Raw genomic sequence first — 27,677 nt, forward strand, 5'->3', positions numbered from 1 at the left:
GCCATTCCCTCCGTCACCTTGTTGGAAATGTATTAATTATCGAAGAAAGTTTTCCTCGTTAAAAAAAAAAAAAAAAAAAAAAAATGTCCACGAGTGAATAGAAAAAATTTGTTAAATTACGTACAATTTAATTATTTCTAGGGAGAAGTTTATCCTTATCCAGGCGATTGCACGAGATACCAGCACTGTGACGGTAGTGGTTGTTTCGTTTTGCAATGTGGCACAGGGACGGAATTTAACCCAAATATTGGTACCTGCGATTATCCCCTTCAAAATCGTCAAGATTGTATGAATCGCCAGGTTGGATAGATATGAAAGCATTTCTAAAAGATTGTGAAGAAGTGAAAAGATTTAACGAACTGGAGTAATTAAATAAAATTCTTTTCAAATTTATACTATTAATTGTGTATTATCATTAAGACCTTGACGAATGTTGTATTATGAACCATATCATTGTTGTTCCTCCGAATATCGTTGACAATTGCTAATTTAGCTATGAGTGCCTGAACGAAGTTTGATGCGTTATGTATGCTGCTCGCAAGAAGTGCACTGCAACAGTCTACAGGCGACTTTCGTTCGTGTATCGTGTAGATAATCAGTCAAATAGTTCATAGTACATTAAAAAACAGAAAAAAACATCTGATAATTAATTAAAACACGGCTTTCACGTTAACAATTTGACCGTAATAATTTAATAATTCAGTAATCATTAGTGTATCATATTGTACATGACATGTACAGCTATTCTTTTGCGTGCAAGAGGATGACATCTCGATCGTTGATCTTATTGTGTGTATTATGTTGCTGTCTCACTGTGTGCACTGCTAAGAAAATGAAAGTGGTAAAAAGAATTTACTTGTTATTAATAATTGACGATGACATAATCTTGACTTCTTTTAATTTACACGCGTGCAAATCTTTTTTGTTTATGTAATAGTGTATTCGAATCTGTTCACAAATTCATGACGTTCATTTACATTTCGTAATTGCTACTGCTATCTTATTTCCGTCATATTTAATAATTATTAGAATCGATTATACAATCAATGTACAAATAATACGCTGCAGTAAAAACCGTTCTTATCCGAACTTTTATTTTACGAGTAATCTTAATATCCGATCGTTGTACTGTTGCAACAAAATGTCTGTTAGTAAAAGTGATGATTGTCCAACAGTCAAATATCGAGATATTTTCAAAATAATGATACGGATAAAAAAGTTTCTGCTGTATTCAATTTTCTAATTACATTTCAACATCGCCGCTTTGTTCAATACTTTCAACGAATTAAAAGAAAAAAATAAATAAATAAAGTTATCATTCAAAATTGTCTTATCATATGCATTGCATCGATAACTGAGCAATGTCCATCAATTTCCTTTTACTTCACAGATTTTTTATTACGTAAGGTCTATGTTACGCCGATAGCATAGGCTTAAAGTTATTTCCTGGTATATCTTGTTTCTTATTTCATAATAACTTTATCTGCATGTTTTATAAAATTTGTTGCGAACGAATAACAAATGGTTGGATCTACAATAGTAATTGGACGTCGAATGAAAGGTTTTTATCTTCCAACCATAATTTCTGTGTGTTGTATTTATTCGTTTTCAGGAAGGGGAAGAATTCGACGTGCTTCCGTATCCAGGTGATTGCACGAAATATCTGGTGTGCCAGAAAGGCGTGTGCAACCTCGGTAGCTGCACATCCACCTACGTGTTCGATCCTGCGACCGGTACCTGTTCACATCGAGCACGTGGATTCGTCGATTGTGGTCTTCGTTCTCCAAAGAAGTATAGTCCCTCGTGGTGAAATAGAAAGTAATCGTAAAATCAGTCGAACGAAACGCTTACGAACGCTTCGACTGAGAGAACGGCCACTCAAAAGTCTTTGAGAAATGATTTCTTCAGTTTCGACGGGATTCGATGATCTCGAATTATTTGATACTTGGAACCTTCGGACGTTCTGAAAAATTTTGCATTTTGAGTCTTTCCAGTCTGCAGTCCCTAGGCCTTAAATCTTCGAAATCTTGATAGGCTTCGAAGATTCGAAGGACCGAAGATTCTCTGAGTTACGAGTACGTAACTCAGAGATTCGAAGGCATAGACGTTTCGAAATCGCGAAGTTTTCAGTAAACATTTTGAAGCCGACTAAATCCAGTAAGATCCGCCAAGACATTCAAGACTCTCGTCGAAACTTAAGGGTCAAGAGCATTTTTCAAAGCCAGTTCCAAGTATCGAGTCACGTTCGAATCGATTCGAAGAATTCCCGAGCGCGTCACTGTCTGCAATACGACCAACAACCTCGCTATTTCATCATCAGGGACCCTACTTCCACCACAGAAACTTCCTCGAGCTCGTTCTGACTCGAGAGAGTGTCGTCTGTCCATCTGTCCATGTATTCGTTTTGTAAAAATGTAACGCAATGAGAATAAAACTGCCAGAGAAGGTAAACTATCATTCGTCCGTCTCTCTCTTGCTCTCTCTCTCTCTCTCTCTCTCTCTCTCTCTCCTTTTGTGTTTCCGCTGGTGTAGCATTAGCAACAGCGCGGTCGGCTTCTTTATCAGCCCCCGTGTCTGATCGTTGTCAACAAGAGGCAATTTATTCTCTCTGGAGTCAATTGGCAAACAGTTCTATGTACACTCGCTTTATTAGCGTGTTGATAAAAGCACAGTTCGTCTGTCTTCCTTTCCCCCGCACGATGCGATTCCTCTCTTTCCCACCCGGGTTCTGTTAGCCCGTCCTGCTCGGACTGTTTCGATCGTTCGTCATCTTGCTCGTTCGTTTGCGTCGATTCGCGATTCTTTCTTCCTCGCGAGCGATGATCTCCTCGTTGACCCACGACCTCCGTGACTGATAACCCTTTCCTTTCTTCGTAGAGCGCGGCTTTTTTTCCCCTCCGAGAACGTCGGTTATCTGCAGCTTCTGGGTAAGTACGCGACGTGATCGTGAACGTACGACGATCTTGCTGGGAAAACCAGGTCAGCCTGCTGCGACGCAAGGCAGTATCGTCGAAGCGTCGAGGATGATGTCGCGGTATACCGATCGTTTCCTCGTCACTCTAGCTTTTCTCTGTTTCGTCATCGCTCTCGTCCACGCGGTACGTGCTCTTTTCCATTCTTTTTTTTTCCTCTTGTGCCTTGCCACCGGGCCGAGATGATTTTCTCGAAACGAATCTTACTTGAAGAGTTGACGCGACGTCTGTTTCGACGAATCGATATTTTTCTGGCTCGCTGTCATCGTTTTACGGTGTCGCTCGTAACTGCGAACGATATTCTTTCATTGTTGCACAACGATATATCTCTTGCTTTTTATTTTTATATTATAAAGCACGAAAAGTGTGTTCATATAACATATAAACTACGTTTTATTATGTCGCAATGTGAATTATGCATTGAATCAACAATTTATTATGGAAGATTTAAGGACATCAATGTTGAGAAAATATTTGAACAGCATCTAGATAATCGGTATACAAATTTTTTAAAGAATTCTGACGGAGAAATGGATCTTTATCTAAAACGATTTGAACGATGACAGCGGTTTTTTTTTTTTCTTTACACTTCTACGTAGTTTCTGTGTTTCGCTCGCACTGACGATCTCACAGAAAAGAAGTAGCTTATTAATATGTATTAATCAGATAAGCGTTGATAAGGGGAGCGATAAAGCTAAAGAATGTAGCCTCAGTAACAGTCGAAATGAAAAAAGTATAACGTTCATTGTGTTCGTTTCTGTGTTCATCTGTTTCCGATGAAAAACTATGAACAATAATCGTGTAAAATAAACAATGTTTATTTGTTTGCTTGTGAGAATAGTCGTCACAGTGTTGGAAATTAATTTGAAATTAATAAAGTCTTAATGCCAAACAAAATTCTCACATGGCATACACATACTGCACATTGATCTTTAATTTACAAAATAGATCTACGATCCCAGAGAGGTAACAACGAAACCACCGAAACAGAGAGAGCCAGTGCTCCCTTGGTACACGCCTGGCAGAGTAGACTCTAGCGAGGATCTGTCGCGTTCTCCAAAATGGCAGCTAGACTCGGACAGCCCCAGGAAACCGATCGTAATTGATGCTGAGTCGAAGTCGAAATGGAGCGCTTGGAAGAGAAACCAGGGTAGTGACATCGAGCAGAGAACGGAGATTCTCTCTGGTGATTCACAAAACACGACGGATTTCGATCAACACGCTGGCTCTTCTTTGGAGTACAGTGGAGTACCGTTGGAACAACAACAGGAAGACAAAGATTTGCCCCCTGATGGTTTCCAAAAGCAGAAAGACAAAGAGAAGAAACAGGATGCTTCCAAAGGAACTAATTCCCAGACAGTGACGAAGGATGACGATCAGGACGATTTTTACGAGGGATTGCCACCTGACAGCAAGGTAATATATTTATATATATTACCTTCTTTCTGTTTAGATCTGTGGGGCTCAGAGAATGAGAAAGAACTTTTTGCATTTCTTTAAATAAAAATTTGAATTTTTCACTTTCATAGAAGTTAATGGCCCCTTTCAGGCTTCCTACGTGTCAAATTTTTTAATAATAAGAATTACGTGTCACAGGGGCGGGGCATGGCCAATAACAAAATTGGAAGCCACTGGTTTAGATCGTAAATTTTAGAAAACCTTTTCTTCCCTTTCAAAAAGATAGAACGATCATTTTCCACTTGTTGTTCATATTCTTTGAAGATGTGTCGAAATAATTAGTAGTAAAACCTACATAATTTTTCCAGAAATCGCGCAAGGAGAAAATTTATCAATCGACGAAACAGAAGTTGACGGTGGCTCGATACGACGACAAACGGGGTGTCCAGTGTCCGGAATTCGACTCGACCGGGCAATTCGTGTACCCTCCAGACTGTCAATTTTTCGTAAACTGCTGGAAGGGTAGAGCTTTCGTTCAGCCGTGTGCACCTGGCACTCTCTTCAATCCGGACACCTTGGAATGCGATTTCCCACACAAGGTTAAGTGCTACGGCAAGGAGGTAGCTGATTTCCCATCGGACAAGCATTTGGATTCTTCGGAGGACCGCGAGCCATTGTTGTCTGGCAGTCATCAAGGTTACATGGAACATGGAAGGACACAGGTCAGCAATCGCGAAACGATTTTGTTTGCCTAACATGTTCGTAAACTAAGCGTTTATCAGTCCTTTCGTGCGTACATGGCGTTAGAAATTGTTGAACGCACGTTAGAGTGAATTGAGTTACAAAAAGTTTTTGAATGGTTCTTGTTCAACTATAAATATCTTCAACGTGGTGCTTTTAGTTCAAGTGTTATGTTGTTTTTGAAATATCAGTCCTATTTCAAGCTGCTTTATTCTATTATATATGAAGTCAAAAAATTGGGATTGAAATTGCTCAAGATAACATTAAAGACTGAGTGAAATACCTACTTTCAGATGTACGTCACGTAATTGTTCAGGAACGTTGAATTTTAATTACAGGAGCCACGATGTCCACCGCATATAACAGGCTTGATAGCACATCCCTCGAACTGTACGAAATTCTTACAATGTGCAAACGGGGGGACGTATATCATGGATTGTGCTCCTGGCACTGTGTTCAATCCCTCCATAAGCGTTTGCGACTGGCCAAACAACGTAAGAGGCTGCGAAGGTAACAATAATATATTAAACTGACAGACGATATACAAAGCATCGCTTTTTCAAAAAAAAAAAAAAAGAAAAAAAGGAACAACTGATCAATCTGTCTGCTCTGAATTTGTAAGGTCGAAAAATTTAAAAATTTCGATATTGATCGACGATTATTAATTGGCCAATTCAAGAATGTCAATGACACTTTGTCAAATAGACGCTGTAAAGTCCAAGGAAGAAGTTACGACGCCATTGGTTCCTCCCGACTACTACGAAGACTATGGAAACTTACAACATGGAAAGTTACAATATTCAAAGCCTGAACAGCCGAGGAAAATCGCTTGCCCTGTTGATTATACAGGACTGTTGCCCCATCCAGACACGTGCAAGAAATTCCTCCAATGTGAAAGCGGCGGGACATTCGTCATGGATTGTGGACCCGGTACAGCTTTCAATCCGGCAATCTCTGTCTGCGATTGGCCGTACAATGTACCTAGTTGCAACGAAGGTATATATCATTACAAGGCATACTTCAGCTATTTTAATATTATACCGATAGTATATCGATATTACACCAACATTGTGCCGATATATCGATTATACCAATATTGATACAGTAAGATCCTCGTATCCACACGTAGTTTGTTCGCACAAGTAGAGTGACGCACTTGAGAAAGTTGTTTCATCCGATCTTATCTATGATAACTACTTGTTATTTTGTCCAATAAAATTATGCATATACATCACAAGAGTATATTTACAATATCTGCTACACCTTTTTTCACAAGTGGACAGCATTGGTCATCTAACAGTGTCACGAGAGATCATCAATTTCCAAGAACTTAACTATCTCAAATTCCAATCATACGCTGTTACATCAGATCGGATACGGAGATTTCGCTGTAGTAATCCACTCTTTTACGAGATATCCACAACAAGTTGACAATTTATTCAAACGCAGATAAACCATCGCGAACGCAACACTCGCTCGGTTCACCTACAACAGCCACCAACAAACCGTGGCCTTCGTACCACGGTTCCACAGACTCGAGAACTTGGCAGCACACTCACCAACACAACCACACGTCACAGGGTCGTTACAGGCCAGGTTACACGCGCGACTATCCTAATCACCCCGTAACGACAGGTCGTCCAAGAACAGACTGGGATTCCTTGAGACCAACGTGGATACCAAGCTGGAAACCAAGTGCTTGGACCACTGCCACGCCACTGTATTCTCAAAGCTGGCAATCTACTAACACCAACCCGCATTACGGACCTTCTAACGAACAAACCGATCGCGATCGATGGGATCACGCGTCAGGATCAGACCGCGAACACTCTCAATGGCATCAGAATAGATACCATCATCATCATCATCGTCACTATCACTATCCTCACGGACCGGTTCACGATTCCGACCAAAATACCGAGACGCAGCAGCCTGTGGCTCCTCAAACACCTGGAAGCCAAGGAACTGAGACTGGAGGCTGGCATTCCAGTCACGGATACCAACACGAGCATCGTCATTATCATTACGGTGATCATGGTAGGCCAGAGACTGTTCCCAGCTATCCGTGGGATGCCGTGGACTCTGGTCAACAGACTCAACAGCCCGTCTTTGATCAGCCCGGAGATAAGCCTCCCACTCGAAGATTCGATTATTCTTCTAACAGAGAGTCTGCATTTGAAGATGGTAACGCGAATCAGGGTCGAGAGCTCACGCCTAACAGGCAAGAGTATGGAAGAACTGCTCCCGCGTTCTCTGCAGGACCAGGGTCTGACGTTTACGTGGATCGTAACTATCAGTCGTCCGGGGGTGGCGATTCGAGGTTTCACGTGCAAAACAGGACGAGCTGGCAGCCAGTGCCAACGGGGAACAGCTTTGCTCCTAGCAGCTGGGGTCAACAAGGTCCAGAACAGGCGCCAAATCAGAATCAAGATCGGAATCGACAGTGGGATCAAGGTGATTCTTTTTTTTAAACTTGGTACAGTTGGTCGATTGATATAATGGCTCGTCAATGCGTTTGAATATTTAATTTCTTCGATTTAAGCCACCAACATTCTCAATGGTATCATAATTTTCGTGATTATATCTTTGTGATGTTTAAGTGGATTCTTTAAATTGAATTTGGAAATGTATGTGGAAGTGACGAGATAATTTCTCGCAATCTCGAGTCATTTTATCAATTTTCCATCGATTGTTTTGCGTTGATTCATTTGCACGAATGTTTCGCTTTTTGCATGATTTAGGTGAAAATTAACAAACACGCCTGGTGCATGAAGGCTCTTTGCATGTCTAACAGCATAAATATGAAAATTTTACTTTTCTTTAAATTGATCTATTTACTTTTCTCAAATTTCTTCTTTTTAAATCGTTGAATTGTTCAATTTCGTGACAAAAGTATTTAGGAAAAAACCCTCGGATGATTGCGTTATACGTAGATTATAAATACACAAATACATGTACATATCTTTAAGGAATTTTTCTACGATAAGCCGTAAGTAAAATTACAAATATCATAATTACTTACTTAAAATTTTAAATCTTCTTTGTAATTTTTTCTTTTTTTTATAAAACATCGCTCGATTGAATAAAAATGCGGAAAAGTGGGAAACGAACGACGTATGTGTGTGTTAACGCGTTGCCTTGCTTGGTGGGTAGTTTTTACTTCTCTGGGTAAGTAACGCGATCTGATAAACAATTCTAAGGACGAATCTCTTTCAGGTACCTCTGACGTGGATGACAAATTTCGTGAATGGGGATCTGAAACGAATATTTATCAGAGCACGGCTAACAAACAAGCAGATTCCAAGTTAAACGCATGGCCGAATATTTTTCTCCATGGTAAAGGACAACATGGATCAGGTATTTTGATCTATTGTAATCCTTTACAACAACTTTACAACGACAGATTTAATTTTTATTCGACAATGAGTCAAACGTGTCTTGATACAGATTGATTTTTACAATAAAACATTTTATTCATAAACCGAGCGGTCTGACTAGGAATTTTCATTAACGTTGTTCGTAGGAGCAAAGACTACTTCGAACAATTCAACGAAACTTTTCTACCCAAATGGCATATACGTGAATTTAAACGACACAAGAGGCCATTTTATCACGAAAGAAATCGAAATAGATCAAGGCCATTCGAAAACGAAGACTTACAGGTCGAACGACGTTCGCGGCTTGAACGAGTTTGACAGAAACGACAGAAATGTCTATGTTGACTCTCAAACCACCAATTTCGATTACATACCGTCCGCGGTTCTTCAGCCACCGCCCATTTCCGTCGTTGATCGTTCTGAGCCTGAAAACACGCGTCACGGGGACAGTCATCGATATCCAAAAACTCACTGGACGAGTAACTGGAATTCTGCGAGTTCTGAAGATTTAAACGAATCTGGTAATATTTACTTTTACTTTGTTAAACTTCTCAACGGTGAAAATCTGAATTAACTACGAGTTAAAGCCACGAAGAAGAAGTTACGAGGCTACCGAAGGCTCTGAATCGATTACGAAAAAAATTTCCAACAAGTTCGAACGATAGTTTCCTAGATAGTAATTACTTCGTATCGTTGGAACGTTGAATTATTTTCTTTAGAACGCTCTCGATTTAACAGGTAGCCACTACAACCGTGTGTCCGTGCCATCGTCGAACCTTCAGCCGCCGTACGCATCTCTCAACTTCTTCTCACCGTTGGTAAATTTCTCAAAAACTGACAATTACAGTCCGTCTACAAATCTTCAACCGCCATTCTATCGGCCTGCGAACAATACGTTCCCCATCGGCTGGCAGTATCCGTCAGTTCCGTCCGTCGAACTTCAACCGCCATTCGTCGAACCGACGAGACGCAACAAGCAAAATTTCACGAGATCGCTGGGTAATTTTCAACCTCTGAGCCAGCTGACTCCTCCAAATTTCGTTCCAGACGTCACCGGCCAGTATCCGCACGTTCCGTCGAGCAATCTCGAGCCGCCGTTCGAGGAATCCAGTGATCGAACCAACGATTCGTCTGTAGCGCAATTCGTCAGTAGCGCGAATCGGGAAATCGCGCCAAACGCGCAGAAGCTTTACCAGAGTAACGAGAGGCCTGAGAATGAAACGATCACGACGACCGATTCGAACGTGCCGGTTGTGTGGATAGAGAATGAAAGTAATTCGAATACAGATTACCCAGCCGTTGTCGAGCCTGATTTCGACGAGGTCGACGTGCTGGTCGACAAGAGAGCTTGGAAGCCGGTATTGGTTTTTGTGAACAGGACTCAGACGACTACCACGGAGTCTTCTGTCATTATGAAAATCAACAAGAAGAAGGCGGACGTGGATCTCTTTAATATCGAAGCTGCTCCGTTTGAGGATGGTAAGTCTAGTGTTAATGTACGATCGAAGATTATGGAGGTTCAACGTGGTAAGTTTATTTATTGATTCAGATTTCGTGTGACTGAGATTTTCGTTTTCTTTCCTTTTTTGCACTATTTTGATTGGCTTTTGGCATGAATTCGCTCTTGGAATGATCATTTGACGCTGGGCTTGAAACAGAGTTCGAGATTGTAACGGAGTTTTATTGTACACGATAGTTGACAAGTTTGCTATTGAATGAGAGAATTCTCATACAAAAAGTGTCGAATGTCAAATTTTCCAGGAGGAAGACAGTGGTTATCATAGAAAAGCAAAAATATGTTTTCTTAATATATGTTTTTCTCTTCTTTTCCAAGTAAAATCAGAATACAATAATGGCTGTAAATTCGATGTTCGACACTTATTGTATTTTCTACGAGGACTCTTCAATTTGTTATAGCATTACAACAATATACAGCGTAGTGTTTAACGAGAAAATATTATTTTACAGAAGAGCCGCCATTTCCATCGTACTACATTCCATCGGTGGAACCGATGGATCATTCCAGAAAAACTGCTTTGCCAACACCGATTTCCGGCCAGGTACGGCTCTCGTTTTCTTCAAATATTTTGGCTGAAAATCGAGAATTCATTATTGACAAGAAAAAAATTTTTAGGTGATTCGACTTAGGGGTGGTTCTGGCCCCTACGTTGGATACGTCGAAGTTCAAGGTACGAATCCCGGTTGGGGAATCGTTTGTGACTCGAAATACAGCTGGACTTTGAAAGAAGCGCATGTCGTGTGCAAACAACTTGGATACCCCAGGTACTTTATGAACATGACAGCTTCGAATTAACAAAATTGACCATCTATCTGTATCGATCTTAGTTCTTCCACATTTTATTCTGTTATTTCCCTTTCTCGTACATATATTTCAGTTATTCTCAAGAATAATACGAAATTCTGAAATATTCTTAAGAAAAAATTTAATTATTAATTTCTTAATAATAAATCATTGTTTTGTAATTTATTATATAATTTCAATATTTCGTATTATGTTATATTATAGTAAGATTATGGTATAAGGTTATGTTATGTTATAATAAGTTATTGTCGCTAGATGGCAATGTTTATTAAATTTGAAGAAAACGATATTACTTATGGGTAACTCTAATACATGTAGCGTTGCATATAATAACGATATATTTTACAGGTATAATTTGACAAAAATTATGTATGTCGACGATTTGAAATTCTGCAATAGGACGGTATACATGAATGCGAGATGATGGAAACTTCATTGTTTTTTACAGCGGCGCCGAGGCGGCTTGGCAAGGGAGAGACTCTCGCAACGGTGTGCCAACTTGGATCGCCGCAAACTCCGTCTCGTGTCAGGACCACGAAAGCAAATTTCAATCGTGCAAGTAAGACGCCACGTCCATGATCGCCCCTCTTCGCTATCTTTTTCACTCTCGTGATAACGAGCCTCCGGCGTATCGGGAAAACATTGCATAAATCGTCGAAACAATCGTTACGAGTCATTTCTCGGAAACTCCAAGAGAACGTTTTTGGAAACATAATCAAAAATTCAGGAATTTTGCCACGTGAATTACAGTTCAACGTTCAACGAAGATTTATTGTTTCTAATCCAGACGAGTGGCATAACTGTATAATAAATATTTCAACTGATATAATTTCGTTAAAAGAGAAGATATCGTGTAACGATCCGTTTGGCTTCATTTTAAAGCACGAAACTTCTACTTTGATAGTAGCGAGTTCTTTCTTTCTGAGAATGACGGTGGAAAAGATATTCAAACACGTGTGAAAATATTAAAAAATTTCTTCCGTGACTAAACCTACCATCATTTTGAACATTGAGGTTTGCTGTAGGATTTTGTTTTCTTCAACGTTTTATTGAACTTTAAACATCAGAGTTAGATGACGGAAATTTCTTGAATTTTTTGTCTTTTAATCCTGACATTCAACGTTCAATAAAATGATTAAGAAACTCGAATTTTAAAGTGTCGTTATGAAAGAAAGACATTAATCTTCAAAACGGTGGTACATCCGGTTTCACAATATTTTTACACACGTTTGAATTTTTAATCTTCGAGAGAGAAGTAGAGATTTCAGACATAAGTGAATCGTTGTACGATCTTCTTTCACAAAGTTACGGTATTGGTATAAATCATCGACAATTTTTCATTGTCATTGATATAAGGTTACGTTCTTTGCTATACGTACCCATAGAATACCCGTTTCGATTTTATGACTTACGTCAAGAATCCTCCGTGACAATCACGAAGAATCACGAGGCAACAGTATTTAGCTGAGGATTCTAGCGCTTGGGTTAAACCGTAAAATTAAATTTAAATTTTAAATTAAAGATTAAACGTTCTTGAAATTATTGCCAAGATAAAACGATATTTCTTCTTACGTATCGCGCAGATTTACGCACGTTCAGCAATGTCGCTTGGAGAGAGACGCAGTCGGCGTAAGGTGCGTGCAGAATCGAGTGGCTCACTGTCGCAAGGACGAGACGGCACACGAGGGTCAATGTTACCACATAGCCGAGTCTGAGAACGGCTTGAACCACCAGGAAGCGTTGGATTATTGCACACGGCGACAATCACGGCTCCTCGATATCACCAGCCAAGCGGAGAACGATTTCATTTCCGAGTGGGTGGTGCAAACTCGACCGGAAATCGCGTCGATTATGACTTCTGGCGTCGGCTTCACTACCATGAATCGCACGCTCTGGCTTTGGGAGGATGCTTCTCGCGCGAAATTTAGGTACGCTTATTTCCATCAGATTGAACGGCGAAGGATTATATTACAATTATTTATAATTATAATATAAATTTTAAGATTATATTACAATTATTTATAATTACAATATATATATTATAAAATATAATATATTTATAATATATTATAAAAGGATTATATTACAATATAAATATTATATATATTTATAATATATTATAATATTTATATTGTAATGTATATATTGCAATTATAAATTTATATTTGTATTGTAATTGTATATAATATTTATATTGTAATATAATATATATATATTTGTAATATATTATAAAAGGATTATATTACAATTATTTATAATTATAATATAAATTTATATTATAATTTATTTATAATATATTATAATGTTAATATAGTATATTATAATTTATTTATAATTTGTATTTGTATTATGTATTTTTATTATATTTGTATGATACAATGCAAATATAATTATAAATTAGTATACATTATATAATTATAAATTATTATTATATTTGCATTTTATTATATTATAACGTGTATTATACATAATTCATAATTATATAATAAAATGATATTTGATAATTCACAATAATATAATTTAACAATTCAATATTCATATAATTCATAATAATATATAAGTCAATCGAATGTTGCATTGAATTGTATCATAAAAATATTTCACAAATATTACATCACGTTTGTCGGTCAGTTACATCGAGCAATTGTTAACTAGGTTCACGAAATGGTGGCCAGGTTGGATGGGGGACAAGAAACATCCCCCGATCGTGGGTTTTCGACCTGTTTGTATAGTAATGAAGCGGAAATTCCCGTGTCACGACAGGCCAGACTCGATATGCGTAGCTGATTATTTCTTCTGGGACGCGGAGGACTGCGCTGCCTCTGGCAAGGGCCACTCTTTCATTTGCAAGAGACCCTACGACGACATTGGTAAGAACTTTACTCGTTAATTGATACTTCAACACGAGAAGTTTTTTTAAAAGTCACTCCACATTGAACTGATTGTTTTTATTCATTAACTAACATCGAATCTCCATTCATTTCTCCTATTTCTCCTAGGTTGCATTTATGGAAAAGGAAATCAGTACGCTGGAACAGCGAACGTCACGGTGTCAGGGAAAGAATGTTTATCGTGGGGCGATCCGGAGGTCGCTCACTCGCTCGAAATTCACGTCAGTTTGTCATACTCTCGCAGATTTACTCTTCTCTGCTTAAACTTAAAATGAAACGAGGATTAATTTTTTTTCAAATACTTAATTTCTTTAAATTAAAGAAATTGAAAAATTATTTATTAAATTTAAATTTAATATTAAATATTAAATTAAATTTAAATTATTTTCTTAAATTAAAGAAATTAAAGAATTATTTATTAAATTTAACGTTAAATATTAAATTAATTATTTAATATTAAATTAAATTCAAATCATTTCCTTGAATTAAAGAAATTAAAGAATTATTTCTTTAAATTACTTTTTTTAAATTGAATTAAACTAAATTAAAGTGAATTGTTTATCCTTAGGTTCTTAATCGGGATGTGCGAGAAAAACTGAAGACCCACAATTACTGTAGAAATCCGAATTCGAACAGAGAGAACAAGCCTTGGTGTTTCACGGGGCCACGTGGTGAGAAGGAGCATTGCGACATTCCACCTTGTGGAAATCTAGGTGGAAATAATATTTTTCAATTAATAATATTATTACTATTTAATAACTTTTTTTTTACCAGTTTCTTCGTTTCTCGTTTTGCGCTTCATAATTTTTCTACTAGGTTCTCAGAGGTCGGTTTCGATGGGTCAGTGCATGCCCAAGCATTTCGAGTGTTCACCGGGAGAATGTATTCCATCGACGTGGGTCTGCGATGGAGAAGAAGTACGTGAATTTAAGAGGGAACTTTGAAATTATGTAAATGATTCTCGCATTGATTAACACTAGAACTGCCGACATAAAGATCAAAAAATTGTTTCAACTACTTTGGTAGTTTCGTTGTTAAGTAATCAAGCTGACGGAGATCGGAAATTGATATGTTTGATATATTTCAAGGATTGCACGGATGGAAGAGACGAGAGTAATTGCGTTTCATACATGGATTTATATCAGAAGTATTCCAAGCATAAACTGGAAGGGTACGACGTTCAAAAGTGGTTACACACATCGTTGAAGACGTGCGCTCTCAGATGCAAAGAGGCTGATTTTACCTGCCGATCCTTTTCACATAAGTGAGTATACATGTGATTACTATCGTGCGTTCAGGTCCAGAATCAGGAGCTTGAACTTTCTTTACTTATTATTGAAGGAAAGAGAGTTTTACTTATTAAAGAATTTATTTCTAAAGAAAAAAATGAATTTACTATTAAAGAAAACTTTCTTTACTTATTAAGAAAAAGGGAATTACTACATTATATAGTTGATATTAAATTGTTTTAAGAAAATTTTAAATTATTATATTATATAATTATTAAATTTTTTTTTTTTTTAAAGCACACGTGAACACGCAATTTCTAGTAATTTTTGAAATTTATTTTGCTTCCAGGGCAGACGAGAATATTTGTTTCTTAAGCGACAGCAACGTGGGAATGACGGGCTCTTTAAAGCCTAATAAAGAATACGACTACTACGAAATGAAAGACAGAAGCGTCGACTGCAAAGGAATGTACGTCTGTGAGAATCGCAAGTGCATAAATCAAAGCCAGGTGTGCAACGGAAAGAACGACTGCAACGATCGTAGCGACGAAACTATCTGCACCGTGGAAAATTTAGATTACGATATTCGGCTGGCTGGCACGGAGAACGACTACCAAGGCAGAGTTGAAGTTAAAAGTAATTAAATTAAATTTTCGCGCTAAATTTTGCATTCTCTTTCTTTTTCGCGAGATGTTTTTAAACGTGAGATTAGATATTTTCTTTTTTTTCTTTTACGTAGCAGCATAGTCTTTTGGCTATTTTTTTCTTTTTTATCTTCTATCTAAATACGACTAGTTATTTAACTCTAATTCTAATTCCAAGTAAATAATTTCGACTGTAAGATAAATTGAAAAATTGAAACGTTTTTTGACGGCACGAAAAATATTTACAGTTTTGGGCGTATGGGGACAAGTGTGCGACGACGGTTTCGGAATGATCGACGCTGATGTAATTTGCAAAGAGCTTGGCTTTGTTCTTGGCGCACTGGAAGTAACACCGGGAGGATTCTTCGGGAATATGGATCCACCAACTAGATTTATGGTGGATCAGTTAAAATGCCGAGGCAACGAGACTTCTTTACGCGAATGTGATTTTGATGGGTGATTTTCACCTCCTTGGAAAAAACTTCGAGGAATTTTATAAATTGAAACATTTTTTAATCACGCGTTGTGAATTTGAAGACGAAACGATCTGACTCGACGGATCAACGTGTTTCTTTTTCTTTTCTTTTTGTAGCTGGGGTGTTCACAATTGTCAACCGGAAGAGGCGGTAGGCGTTGTTTGCAAGACTGCGGTTAATACCTGTCAGGATGGCCACTGGAAGTGTGACAAAAGTCCAGCGTGTATTCCAACTGCGTTTATATGCGACGAGGTTGTCGATTGTCCGGACGGTTCCGACGAGAATTCTGAACATTGTGACGTGAGTAACACGTAAATGTAAATCTTGACTTTCAAACATTTTTCAAATTTCACTCTTGATACTATTTTGGTTATATTATTGGTTTACAAATCACTTTGAAGATCCAAAGAAATTTTTCTAATCAACGCTATTGAGAAACACTATTGGAAAATCTCTTCAGTGCAAAATTAATTCAGACCGTAAAAGAATTGTGGATAAATCGAAAACCTAACGACTCTTGGATAGAGGGAAATCTGTTCTTGAAAAACCCATTTTGCTTCGTAATGATATCTCAATCCGTTCCAAAGATACAACTTCTAGCAAAACAAATAAATTTCGACTATAAAACAATCTTTGCAAAAGTCAGTCATCGAAAAGTTAATAATTTATTACACTCAACAAACGGAGAAAAATATGTTCTTGAAAACCTATTTCGTTTCACGTCGATATCTCAAGCGTTTCCAAAGATGTAACTTCTAGAAGTGTTTTGACCGTAAAAGAAACTTTTGCAAAAATCAAAAAGTTAACAACTTGCTACGCTCAGTAGATAGGAAAACATGTGCTCTTGAAAGCACATTTTGTCCCACGTCGATATCTCAATCCGTTCCAAAGATACAACACTTTGAAATACAGCGTGTAAAACATATATTATGAATGGGGGATTAAAGTCCTTGGAGACAACGTAACCTACTTTCTTTTCCTGAAAGCGCGTACGCATGGCGAAAAAAAAAAAAACTCAGACGATGTCTAGCGCTGACCAGCGCACGTGGGCGGCGTGTGAGGCAGGTCAGTGTGCTTGTGCGAGCGAGAGGCTCGATCACGTGCGAAAGGGAGAGAGAGAAAGAGAGCACGGACCTCCGAAAATTAGGCTCCACTTCAGACGATGATATCTCAGGAACGGGAGATCGTATCGACTTGAAACGGAAAGCATTTGAAAGGGGAAGGTTTCCCGCTTCCAACGATCTGGTAACATCACGCTGTGACTTTGCGCATGGAATCGGAGGGTGATTGAAAAATGGGTTTGTCAATACGAACGATTCGACGGGATAAATTAATTTTGAGGGTGACGTTGGCGAAAAGTATGAATCACGTGCGTGTTTCTAGAAAGTATTACACAATGGTTGTTTGTGAGCGTAGATATTAAGTGGCAGATTCAAATTAAGATGATTTCTGTCAGTCTTGGATAGGCAATTGTTTTTTAAAAAATGTGTTTTATAATGTTTTTGGATGAAGATGTATGGTTGTGATGGTTTTTAGGTATCTTAGGTAAGCTAGGGATATTAATCGAGAATTTTTATTTATTTGGTCCCAAGCAAGACAGCGAATGAAGATTCTTTTAATTATGCAGGAATAGGTTTATCTAGGATTATCTACGTATTCCTCGTGATCGTTTTAGGCACCGTTCGAGATACGTTTGGTGAATGGAAGTTCACCACTAGAGGGAAGGGTGGAAGTCCGTCACCATGGTATATGGGGCACCGTTTGCGACGACGATTTTTCAGTTGCAGCTGCAACGGTGATTTGCAGATCGTTGGGATACGGTGGACCTGCAACTCCAAAGAAAGATGGATACTTTGGACCGGGAGAAGGACCAATCTGGCTGGACGAAGTAAGTCTCCTGAAGCGGAGAGCAGTATTAAAAAATTAATACTCGAATAAATAAATAAATAAATAAATAATTCTTCATTTTTCACCTCGATTTTCACGCTGATAGCGCCTACTTTTTATTAAATCTTTGTATTAGAATAACATTTTTCAACAATGATTTCATTCGTCTCGATACATCTACTATAATACTTTCTATCCACTATTTCCAAATTTTTACTTTTTTAAAAATTTTTCTTTTATGTTATCTTAATTCCACGATTTAAAAGACAATAATATATATTCTTATATTAAAGTGAAGGATTGTTTCTTGGTAAATCGATAAATTTCTCGACTTGACGATGTTTCGTATCACTCAAACGCAAACGGTGTTTTGGACGAAGGTTTTCTGCCACGGGAACGAGACCCAGCTGTATCGATGCGACCACAATCACTGGGGTCAGCATAACTGCAATCACGACGAGGACGCAGGTGTGATTTGTACACCTGGAGACGTTAACGATTCCAAGGTAAATCGAAACACTCTCCCCCGACGGTGGGGCTTTTAGGTTAGATCATAGTTTCCGTCGACGCGTGACACTTGATCAAGTACCTCAGTACCTGTAGACGGTTGTGCTGCGAACAAATTGAACATCACACAGACTTTATTGCTTGGCCAAACATTGAAAATTTTTCTAATCGAGAGATTCGATTTGTAGGAAAAGTGGCATTGCATGGCGAGAGTTGAAAGATTCCTTAATGTTCGATTTAAAAATAATAAAATCTCATCTTATATATGTAGTATATATATATACGTAATAATAATCAATTATCACATCGACTTGACACGTTTGATTTTATTGTAATTCCTAGTCAAGCGCAATACCAATAAACTCGATCGGTTGTTACGTCGTAATAGCAAACTCGCCAGAGGTTTGTAAATCGATCGATATCACGCTTGATCTTAGTTTCAATAAATGATGAGCTTACGCAACGATTACGTGGCTTGTTTACTTCGATCCTTGACCCCTGGCCGTCCTCCTTTGTCCGTCCGACATCCGTCAGATCGCAATCATCGATTAAATAATTGCAGTTGCACTTGGAGACAGTGTTGCGTTTACCAGAGAAGGATATCAATGATATACTTCCGGCCAATTGCGGCAGACGATTCAAAGATTTTAATGAGGATGAGGATCTCATATTCGAGAAGGTGGTGCGTGGCAACGTCGCGTCGAAAGGGTCCTATCCCTGGCAGGTAATTATATTATATTGTTTTCTTAATTCCAATCTAACCTAATCTTCTTTCAGATCTTCCTTTTTTCATTCGAATTTAATTTTAACTCTAATCTAATCTTTTTTAAAATCTTTTCCAACATTTTCTTAATTCTAATTCTAATTTACATTAAATACTTTTCTCAATTGAAACTGGAGACGCGTTAATCAACAATTATTTTATAGTATCGTACGTGATTTGAAGTTTCAAGAACACTTGAATACACTTCCGATGAATTCTAAATAGGTCCAAGTTAATTCCAAATTAATTCCAAGTAAATACATTCCAATTCTAATCTTTTCTTAATTCCAACTCTGATCCGTATTAAATTCTTTTTCTTAATTAAAACTGCAGACGTGTCGAAAGTTAACAATTATTTTTTAGTATCGTACGCGATTTGAAAATTCGTGAATATTACTTCGAATGAATTCTAAATAAGTCTAAATTAATTAATGAATAAATATTGTATTTCACAAATCTGTAGCAATCAATTTCTTTCCTCTCGATCATTATCATTTTTATCGTTTCTGGCCTTTCTGACATTCGCAGGCCAGCATTCGCGTGCGAGGGCACAGCAGATCGAATCATTGGTGTGGAGCGGTGATTGTCTCTCCTTTGCACGTGCTCACCGCTGCGCATTGTTTAGAAGGATACAACAAAGGAACTTATTTCGTTCGTGCTGGTGACTACAATACAGAGGTAACTCGAATCTTTGCTGTCCTCTGTTTAAAATTTAAACTCACTTGCGTATCTTGCAATTTTTTTTACGTATCATTTAGAACTACGAAACATTGTCGTAGAGAGAGAATGTGTAAAAATCTCGGTGAAATATTCATATTGCTTCTCTCGACAGATATTTTATAAAAATACGATGTTGGTATCGAAAGACAATTCCAGGCACAATTTGATCTATCTTCGCCAACAAAGTGAAATTTAAGACACTGCCGTAGCTTTGAGATTTCTTTATTGTCAGATAATATTTTGAAAACTTGCACAGCTGTTTTTGAAATCGACGCCGAACAAACAATTGTTAACAAGATCGTGCATTTCCTTTTTCTTCAAAACAAGCTGGAACAATTAGCTGTCAACACAATCAATTTGCGTTTTAAACTGAAGTTAATTACGTTTCATTAAAAAAAAAAAAAAAAAAGAGTGTAAATCCAATAAGAAAAGCTGAAATATACAAATGTTTAAAGTATTAAAATAAGATGAAAATCACCGAGATATCGATTCTTGTAAACTAAAAGAATCTTATACTACCTTGAAAGAAAATTATCTTAATCGATTGCGTATCACTTTAGAATAATTGTACTTTCTGCTCGTTTGAACAGAACTATAATTATTTCGTTGTTTAGCTGTCGAACGTAGAAGCAACGTGTTTGTTTGATCCACTTGTAATGTGAATATTTAAAGATGGAAGAGGGAACGGAGATCGACGCCGATATCGAAGATTATTACATTCACGAAGAGTTTCGCAAGGGGCATCGAATGAACAACGACATTGCTCTGGTGTTGCTGAAAAGACGAGGAATCCCTCTTGGCAAGGATGTTATGCCAATTTGCCTGCCGTCGGAGCAAGCCGAGTATCCGCCAGGTCTTAATTGCACCATTAGTGGATTTGGCAGTGTCGAGACTGGCAAATCAAGTAAGTGACTCATCAAAGACATTATCAACCTGTTAACCGGATGATTTCCTGGTCAGAAATTCCTTTCAGCCTGATGTAAAAACATCGACACATCGTGACACAGGTTCGATTGTGTTTCAACATTTCCTCGATCAATTTATAATATCGAGAAGCACGGTAAAATTCGCAAAATTCAAGAAACTCTAGAAACATAAAATATCGAAAGAGCATGTTGATCTTAGAAAAATTTAACGAATCAGGCACGACTGTGTAATTAAATTGGTTGTAATTAAATTATCGAAAGTACAATTATTATTATGAACTTGGTTGAATCAAGAGGAAATTTTCATAGTGTGTACAAAATATTTTTTTTTAACCACTGGCACAAAGCGACGGCACTTTAATCGAACTGAATAAATACTAACAATAGAGAAACTCCGGAGATCTCGTTCGGGAATGTGTAATATGTCGCTCGCTTGTTGTGCAGCTCATTCCAAAGATCTGAGATACGGCTGGATACCGTTATTAGATCAGTCTGTGTGCCGTGCCGGACACGTTTATGGCGAGGGCGCAATCAGCGACGGAATGGTCTGCGCCGGATATCTCGATGAGGGTATTGACACCTGTGACGGAGATTCTGGCGGCCCATTGGTGTGCTTGCACAACGGTAATGAAACGAAAGTTTGACAAGTTGATTGAATTTCTCGACGAACGAGGCGATCATTTAAAAGAAAAATAGAGTTGATACATCCGCGTGCATTGATACGTACAAGTAATTTCTAAAGTGGTTCAATTTTCAACAGGCGAGATGAAGTTTCAATATATTCAGCGAAAACAACGCGAAATTCAGCAAACAACAACGAGAATTAATGTTAAATTAAATCAAATTTTCGCAAAGAAACGAATTGCAGGGAATCAATCCTTTATTATAAAATAATAATTCCAACGACGCTTTTGCGTCGAATTGGAATTTTTATCAAGCCATCGTGCTAGACTTTGTGAATAACGAATCTGTAGCGGTCGTACGTTTTACGTTGAAGTTAAGACTCTCGAGGTAAAGCTTTCGGAGCTAAATCGAGTTTTCGAAGTTTCAATTCAAGTTCCGCCGAGTTGTTTGCGAAATTAAACTCTTACTGTAATAGAAGTATTTTTTATGCTCTCTCTATCTCTGTCCGATCAATAGAATCTTGTAGAATCAATATTTCACGTAGCCTGCAAGTTGAGCCTCGTGTAAAATTAATAAAAGAACGCGTTATTTATTATCTTCTTCTTGCTTTCTTCGTTCAACGCAGGGGCTTTCACGTTGTACGGGCTTACGAGTTGGGGACAACACTGCGGCAAAGCCAACAAACCTGGTGTTTACGTCCGAGTTTCTCATTATCGTCAGTGGATCGATCGGAAAATTAAAGATTCTCTCGCCGGAAGATAGGAAATGCCTTGGAGCTTTTTTCTAAAATTTAAATAAAACATCTAAACGAAACAACCACGTTGTTCACAACATTGTATACTTATTGTTTTAATGCTGTACTTTTGTAGAGATGTAAGTTATTATACGTATAGCGTAACTATACTATTGTTATATTAGTAAATATATTGTTATTATTATTATTAAACCGCGCTATTATCAGTTGTTTGAGCGTTTAATAATAATAAAGAATCGTTTGTACAATTTGTGTAACATGTTAATTCTTCGTTACTTATAAGATCTGTAGAGTGGGTCCGAATTTTCTTGCCACTTTTTTTTTCGTTTTTAATAAAATATCAAAATATAAGGAAAAACTAATTTTAAATTACTAGTGTACTTTAATCTGTAAAAAAATTTGTAAAAAAATATGTAATAAAAGAATTACTGATTTATTTTAGTAAGAAATGATTTTTGGCCCACTCTGTGAAAATTAACTTACCTTTCGCAAAATTTTCTGTTGCATTTAATTCTCTCGTCGTATCTAGTATCTAATATGTGATTCTGGTGCGATGAAGACTTCAAAGAACACTGTTTGGAGAAACGTCCATTAATCTGTAGTTTATTTCGTAAGACATCATCGTTTCTACAATAATTGTAATTGTTGTCTCGTCGCTGTTACATGTTTGAGCCTATTTATGTACAATAGTCCCAACATATTCGATCGGATGATAACTGAAATAGCACTGAAAACCGAAATGTGTTTTCCATTGTGTTTCCCCCGTGTGTATGTGTGTGTGTGTGTGTGTGTGTGTGTGTGTGTGTGTGTGTGTGTGTGTGTGTGTATGTGTGTGTTGTACAATAAAAGTCGCACGTACAAACGATGAAACGAACACGAAAAGAACGTGACGTGGGATGAAGATTTTCGGTGATCTACGTACATTACGAGATTTGCAAAAAGTCGTATAACATTGGTACGAAATCGTTGTACATAATCTATCCAGGCTGATCGATCGGCAGCTGTATCCGTCCGTAAACAATTTTCGTTTTATTGACTTTGTTGCAACATTGGCAGTTATTCGGTTGTATGGATATATCCTTTCCCCTTCAGCCTCAACACTTTTTTTCACTGTATATACAATATGTGTGTTTTTGTACAATCAGATAAAAATAATCGTCAGAAAAAATTGGATGATAAAATATTGCAAAGGAGGATAAATTTTCTAACCATTACCAAACACACGTGTCCTTTATAATTTTCATTATAATGATTTTTCTACTGAATCGTACGATAAACTATGCGTAACACGATTAAAAAATAAAAGTTACTGAAATTTTCAATTTCATTCAGATTTGAAAACAGATTTAAATGGATTTAAATGGAACGAATTAAATTAAACTGGTGATGAACTCACGCATCGTTTCATTACTTTTCCTATACGTCTCTCGATTCAATTCTGTAAATTCGCCCTACGTATATTGACATGTGTTTCTTATTTTAAAAAACTTTCGCCAACGCATTGGTAAAAAATAAAAGGGGGAGGATCAAGCTGCCGATTGTTCAGCCAGTTACGTTGGATGTTTTTCCATATTCGAATCTAAAAAGAACGGATCGCAGTACGATGTTAAATTCGATCGACGAAAATCTGCAACGATCGATTCTGTTCCGATTTCTCCTTTCATTTGTCTTCTTTTTCTATAGGAGGATTCGTGTTTTTTTTTTTTAAACGTTCGATCCCTCGAGCGAGGAAAGGAACAACGATCGTCACGAGATTGTTCTGGATGGAATCGAGGAGGGAAAATATCGTAGAGTAAAGAAAGTGATAATCGCAAGCGATAATTGGCGAATGAAAAAAGACACGCTGGCCCTACGTAAAACTTTCGACCGTGCAAGTTATAAACGTCTTATAATTAAGGGAATGTCGACCAAAAAATACGCTTAACACAAAACTTAACGTTAATTCTAACTCCAGTACTCTTAATTTAGGCATAACGCGATGCGTGTCCTGGCTCGATCGGAAAACATGGCGCTTGTTTCAGTTGTTCCGCGTAAAATATTAGTTTGAATTGAACTTTTGAAATTAATCCATGGACAAAGGAAATCGACGTAAGTTTAACAGTAAGTTTGCTTAAAATTAATCAGAGGCTTGCAGCGGATCATTTCTCAATATATCCTACGCGATACACTTAAAAAAATACGTTAAAAAAAAAACTAAAATAATAAAAGATTCTTCGATAAAATGTTTCTGCCACTGATGCAAAATACTGATCCAAATCACACAAACGTTTCGAAACGAAAGTACACGCTTTCGATCAAATTCGAACTGTACTCTCAACTTAAGTTACAATCGGTGTACAATATATCAAAGATACATTATCTTTCGAAAGTTCTTCTCAAAGAAAGAAAGAACAACGCAACGAGAGAATTAAAGTAAAGACTCTCTCAGAAGAGACTTGTTGTAAAAAATTACAAGACAAGTGCTCGTGTTTTCGAATCGCAGCGCGAACAACGCCACGGATTTCCGACTAACGATCTAGTGACTAGACAATAAGCAAGTGTGCTCTCGTACTCTCTCCGAATCAATCAATCAATCAATCAATCAATCAAACAACGATGAAAGTAGGTTGGTGTGTGCTAGAAGGTATCGTTAGGCGATCACGGATCGATCGATCGGCGATTAACGTGGTCTCGACAGGCCTCTCGATTCTCTCTCTCTCTCTCTCTCTCTCACACACACGTCGACGCACCACGGCGATTCGAAGAAAAATTTTCCGAAAACAGATTCCCTCGCGTTTCCTTGCGTGCCGCCGCCTCCCCCCCAATTAAATTCGTTTACGACCTATCCAACCTTACAGCCTAGATAACGCATAGATATACGCATATGTTACGTGTCATATAATTATATCATATATATATATACACGACTTTTTTCCTCTTTATGTACAAGAATCGCAACTATCAGGGTTAAATCGTTAGTTCAGTGTTCTCGCGCGGATCGATCTTGAAACGGGACGCGCGTGGCAGCGTGTTCCCAACTATCCACCCTTTGAACAACATCCCTCGAAGCTTTTCGTTTCGTTGGCAAACGATCTCTCGCCGACGACGCTCGCGATCGATTTGCACGGTCGTCGAAAGGCTCGCGTCTCGTCGCGAGAGTTCGTCCCCGTCGCCGCTATCGCGTTAGAAAAATCGTAGAAAAAAAAAAGCGACCGCTGGAAAATACCACGACGATCGTCTCGCATCGCCGTGAAGTCTCGGAGCGAGGTCGACGCAAGATCAGCCGAGACTGAGGCTGCGACGAAAGAATCGTCTGGCTGCTTTCACGGGATCCCCATTTCTTTTTTTTTTTTTCCTCGATACGGCTGTACATGGTATTTTCTTGTTACAGGGTGATTTCTTTTTTTTTTTAAGACAATACAAGTCGTTGAAATGGTAACGCAAGTGTCAGGATATTGTTGACATTTACTGTGGATCATATTTCAGGAACGTGTTAAGAAACGCGAATATACGATTATAATTTTATAGTTGACATTGGATTGGATGATAAATTTCGATTACTCGCACTTGAATAACATTTCGGAATTTTAAATTGTTCGAAGCACAAAGTTTTATACATTTCTGAGATATTTGATGAAGAATACACGTGTCTTTACTTCTGTTTACGGTTTATGCTTTTCATTACTTTCAAATATTTTTCTAGTAACTTTCCAATAAATCACAGGTTGATAAAACAAGGATCAAAGACAAGAAATTAAAGATTACAATGAAACGTTGATCGTTCGAATTTTCATATTTAAACTATATCTTGAGCGATGTTTATATTTTGAGACATGTATCCTTGCCTCAAGTATTCCATTTTAGTGCCTCATCCAAGTGAACTGCCTTTCATTTACGTCATTGAAATGCTATCAAAAGAAAAAGAAATACTGCTGAAATTAAATATTATGAAACGTTTAAAAAAAAATAGTGAAAATACCTATAATTTAGTTACAGAATATAATGTTAGAAAGAAAAGAAGATATGTCCTAATACTTGTGGTCAACAGTATACGTCTGTTAGAAGCTAATATCGATCCTCTGGTATCCATAAACTTTAAATTACGGTACAAATGACTATGTATATATAATACATACAAAAGCAAAAACGAGAACGTATGACTGTTGCCATTATCTTCAAATTTCTTTTAATTAATAAAAAAAAAAATCACCCCGTTATACAGGATGAGCCAAAAGTTTCTTCCTACCTATCTTTCTTCAACAAAACATCAAAATAACTACAAAGAAACAACTAATTTTATTAATTTTAATATAAGAAACAACTAATTTTATTAAATTTGAAATTACAGATTTTTGGCCCACCTTTTGTAAGAAAGCACCAAAGTACTTGTTCCGTACCACGCGATATTTCATTATTTTACTCGAGGAGAACTCGTTGAACACGGGCCTTGGCCAAGTTGATGATCGTTCCGGATGGGTGTCGCAGAGATTCCTCTGCTGGATTATTGACAACGCGGCGCGCTTACACGGATAACACTCGTTAACTATTTACTCCTTACTTTATAAGTCCGACAGGTTAATCGTGTAATGGTTTATGATAAACGTGCATGGATAATTTGTCGACTCTTCGTTACAATGCTACACGTGAGAACGTTTTTCGGGGGAAGGCTTGGCTCCAGGCTCCTTCTTTGACTTTATTGAGCGGTTTCTTTTTTCACACGCGAGACGCGAGCTCGTTTCGTTTCTCACGCGTGCCTGACTTTCGCGCGTTGGCTTTATAAAATCGATGAGGAGGAAGAGATGAGATACTGGTCGTGGATATTTACAGGTGTGATGAAGACGATTTTCGAAAAAAAAAGAGAAAAAAAAATTTCACGTGAGTCTGGTGGATGGTCAGATTATGAAATTTCGTACGCGTTACGAAACACTCGATTACTTTGGAGAATTTGGAGTAATTGGAATTGACAGTGAAATTACCTCGTAGACAACAGTGATTTAAACTAACTTGAAACACGTATTCGCACGACTGCTCCTGAAAAACGAGAGAGTCAAGCTAATCAAGAGGAAGATCAGATCGATACACTGTCTAAATTACATTTCGATTAAGTCGAACGATCGGCTGGATTGCGTTGGATTAAGCGTGAGTTAGCCCTAGAATTACATCTAGATTAGACTCGGAGATAAATCGAGCCGGGTTTCGGCGCGCTCAACGTTATGATAGATCGATTTGGGTTGGATTGAAGGACTGAACTAAATTTCAGTTAAACCGTCTTACGCGAGTCAGTCCATTAAATTGAACGTTAAATTGAAAATGTATCGCTACGTCGATTCAGTGATTCGACACTTCGACTTTTATTAATACGTCGGTCGTAACACGTACGAAAATTTTTATTAAATTTAAATAATCTAAATCGCGACGACGGAGAAAGAATCGTTCGAAACATCGTCGCGAAATAGTATAATAGTC

The 27,677-nt window shown here is 37.7% G+C and overlaps 3 protein-coding genes across 8 annotated transcripts; all 3 read left to right on the plus strand.

Annotated features, from left to right (window-relative positions):
- Nucleotides 1-141: 141 nt before the first annotated feature.
- LOC122535261 lies at nt 142-402 on the plus strand (the record flags this gene model as incomplete). Its single annotated transcript, XM_043666655.1, is given in 1 exon segment — nt 142-402. A coding segment is annotated over 1 exon segment (168 nt), but the record flags the coding sequence as incomplete, so codon positions are not given.
- Nucleotides 403-543: 141 nt separating this feature from the next.
- LOC122535260 lies at nt 544-2,455 on the plus strand. The gene is made up of 2 exons (XM_043666653.1): nt 544-841; nt 1,613-2,455. The coding sequence occupies exons 1-2, from the start codon at nt 734-736 to the stop codon at nt 1,808-1,810; spliced, it is 306 nt and encodes a 101-aa protein (XP_043522588.1). The 5' UTR covers nt 544-733; the 3' UTR covers nt 1,811-2,455.
- A 171-nt stretch (nt 2,456-2,626) lies between these two features.
- On the plus strand, nt 2,627-22,480 carry LOC122535258. 6 transcript variants are annotated; one of them, XM_043666646.1, is made up of 29 exons: nt 2,627-3,098; nt 3,921-4,388; nt 4,739-5,092; nt 5,450-5,621; nt 5,817-5,883; nt 5,914-6,107; nt 6,561-7,565; nt 8,328-8,468; nt 8,635-9,009; nt 9,227-9,967; nt 10,457-10,548; nt 10,623-10,771; nt 11,260-11,370; nt 12,395-12,739; nt 13,467-13,681; nt 13,811-13,923; nt 14,271-14,415; nt 14,519-14,619; nt 14,791-14,966; nt 15,281-15,567; nt 15,824-16,031; nt 16,168-16,351; nt 17,727-17,939; nt 18,319-18,444; nt 19,008-19,169; nt 19,737-19,886; nt 20,601-20,832; nt 21,299-21,478; nt 22,104-22,480. In XM_043666646.1, exons 1-29 carry the CDS (start codon nt 3,024-3,026, stop codon nt 22,238-22,240), a joined length of 6,918 nt encoding a protein of 2,305 aa, XP_043522581.1. In that variant the 5' UTR covers nt 2,627-3,023; the 3' UTR covers nt 22,241-22,480. The 6 variants fall into 6 exon arrangements, with proteins under 6 accessions (XP_043522581.1, XP_043522584.1, XP_043522580.1 ...); XM_043666649.1 differs by having other exon boundaries at nt 2,629-3,098; nt 5,817-6,107; nt 9,227-9,659; nt 9,696-9,967; XM_043666645.1 differs by having other exon boundaries at nt 2,629-3,098; nt 5,817-6,107.
- The last annotated feature ends 5,197 nt before the right edge of the window (nt 22,481-27,677 follow it).

Source organism: Frieseomelitta varia, unplaced genomic scaffold, assembly GCF_011392965.1.
Source record: "Frieseomelitta varia isolate USP_RPSP 00005682 unplaced genomic scaffold, Fvar_1.2 scaffold_690, whole genome shotgun sequence".
Taxonomy (NCBI): domain Eukaryota; kingdom Metazoa; phylum Arthropoda; class Insecta; order Hymenoptera; family Apidae; genus Frieseomelitta; species Frieseomelitta varia.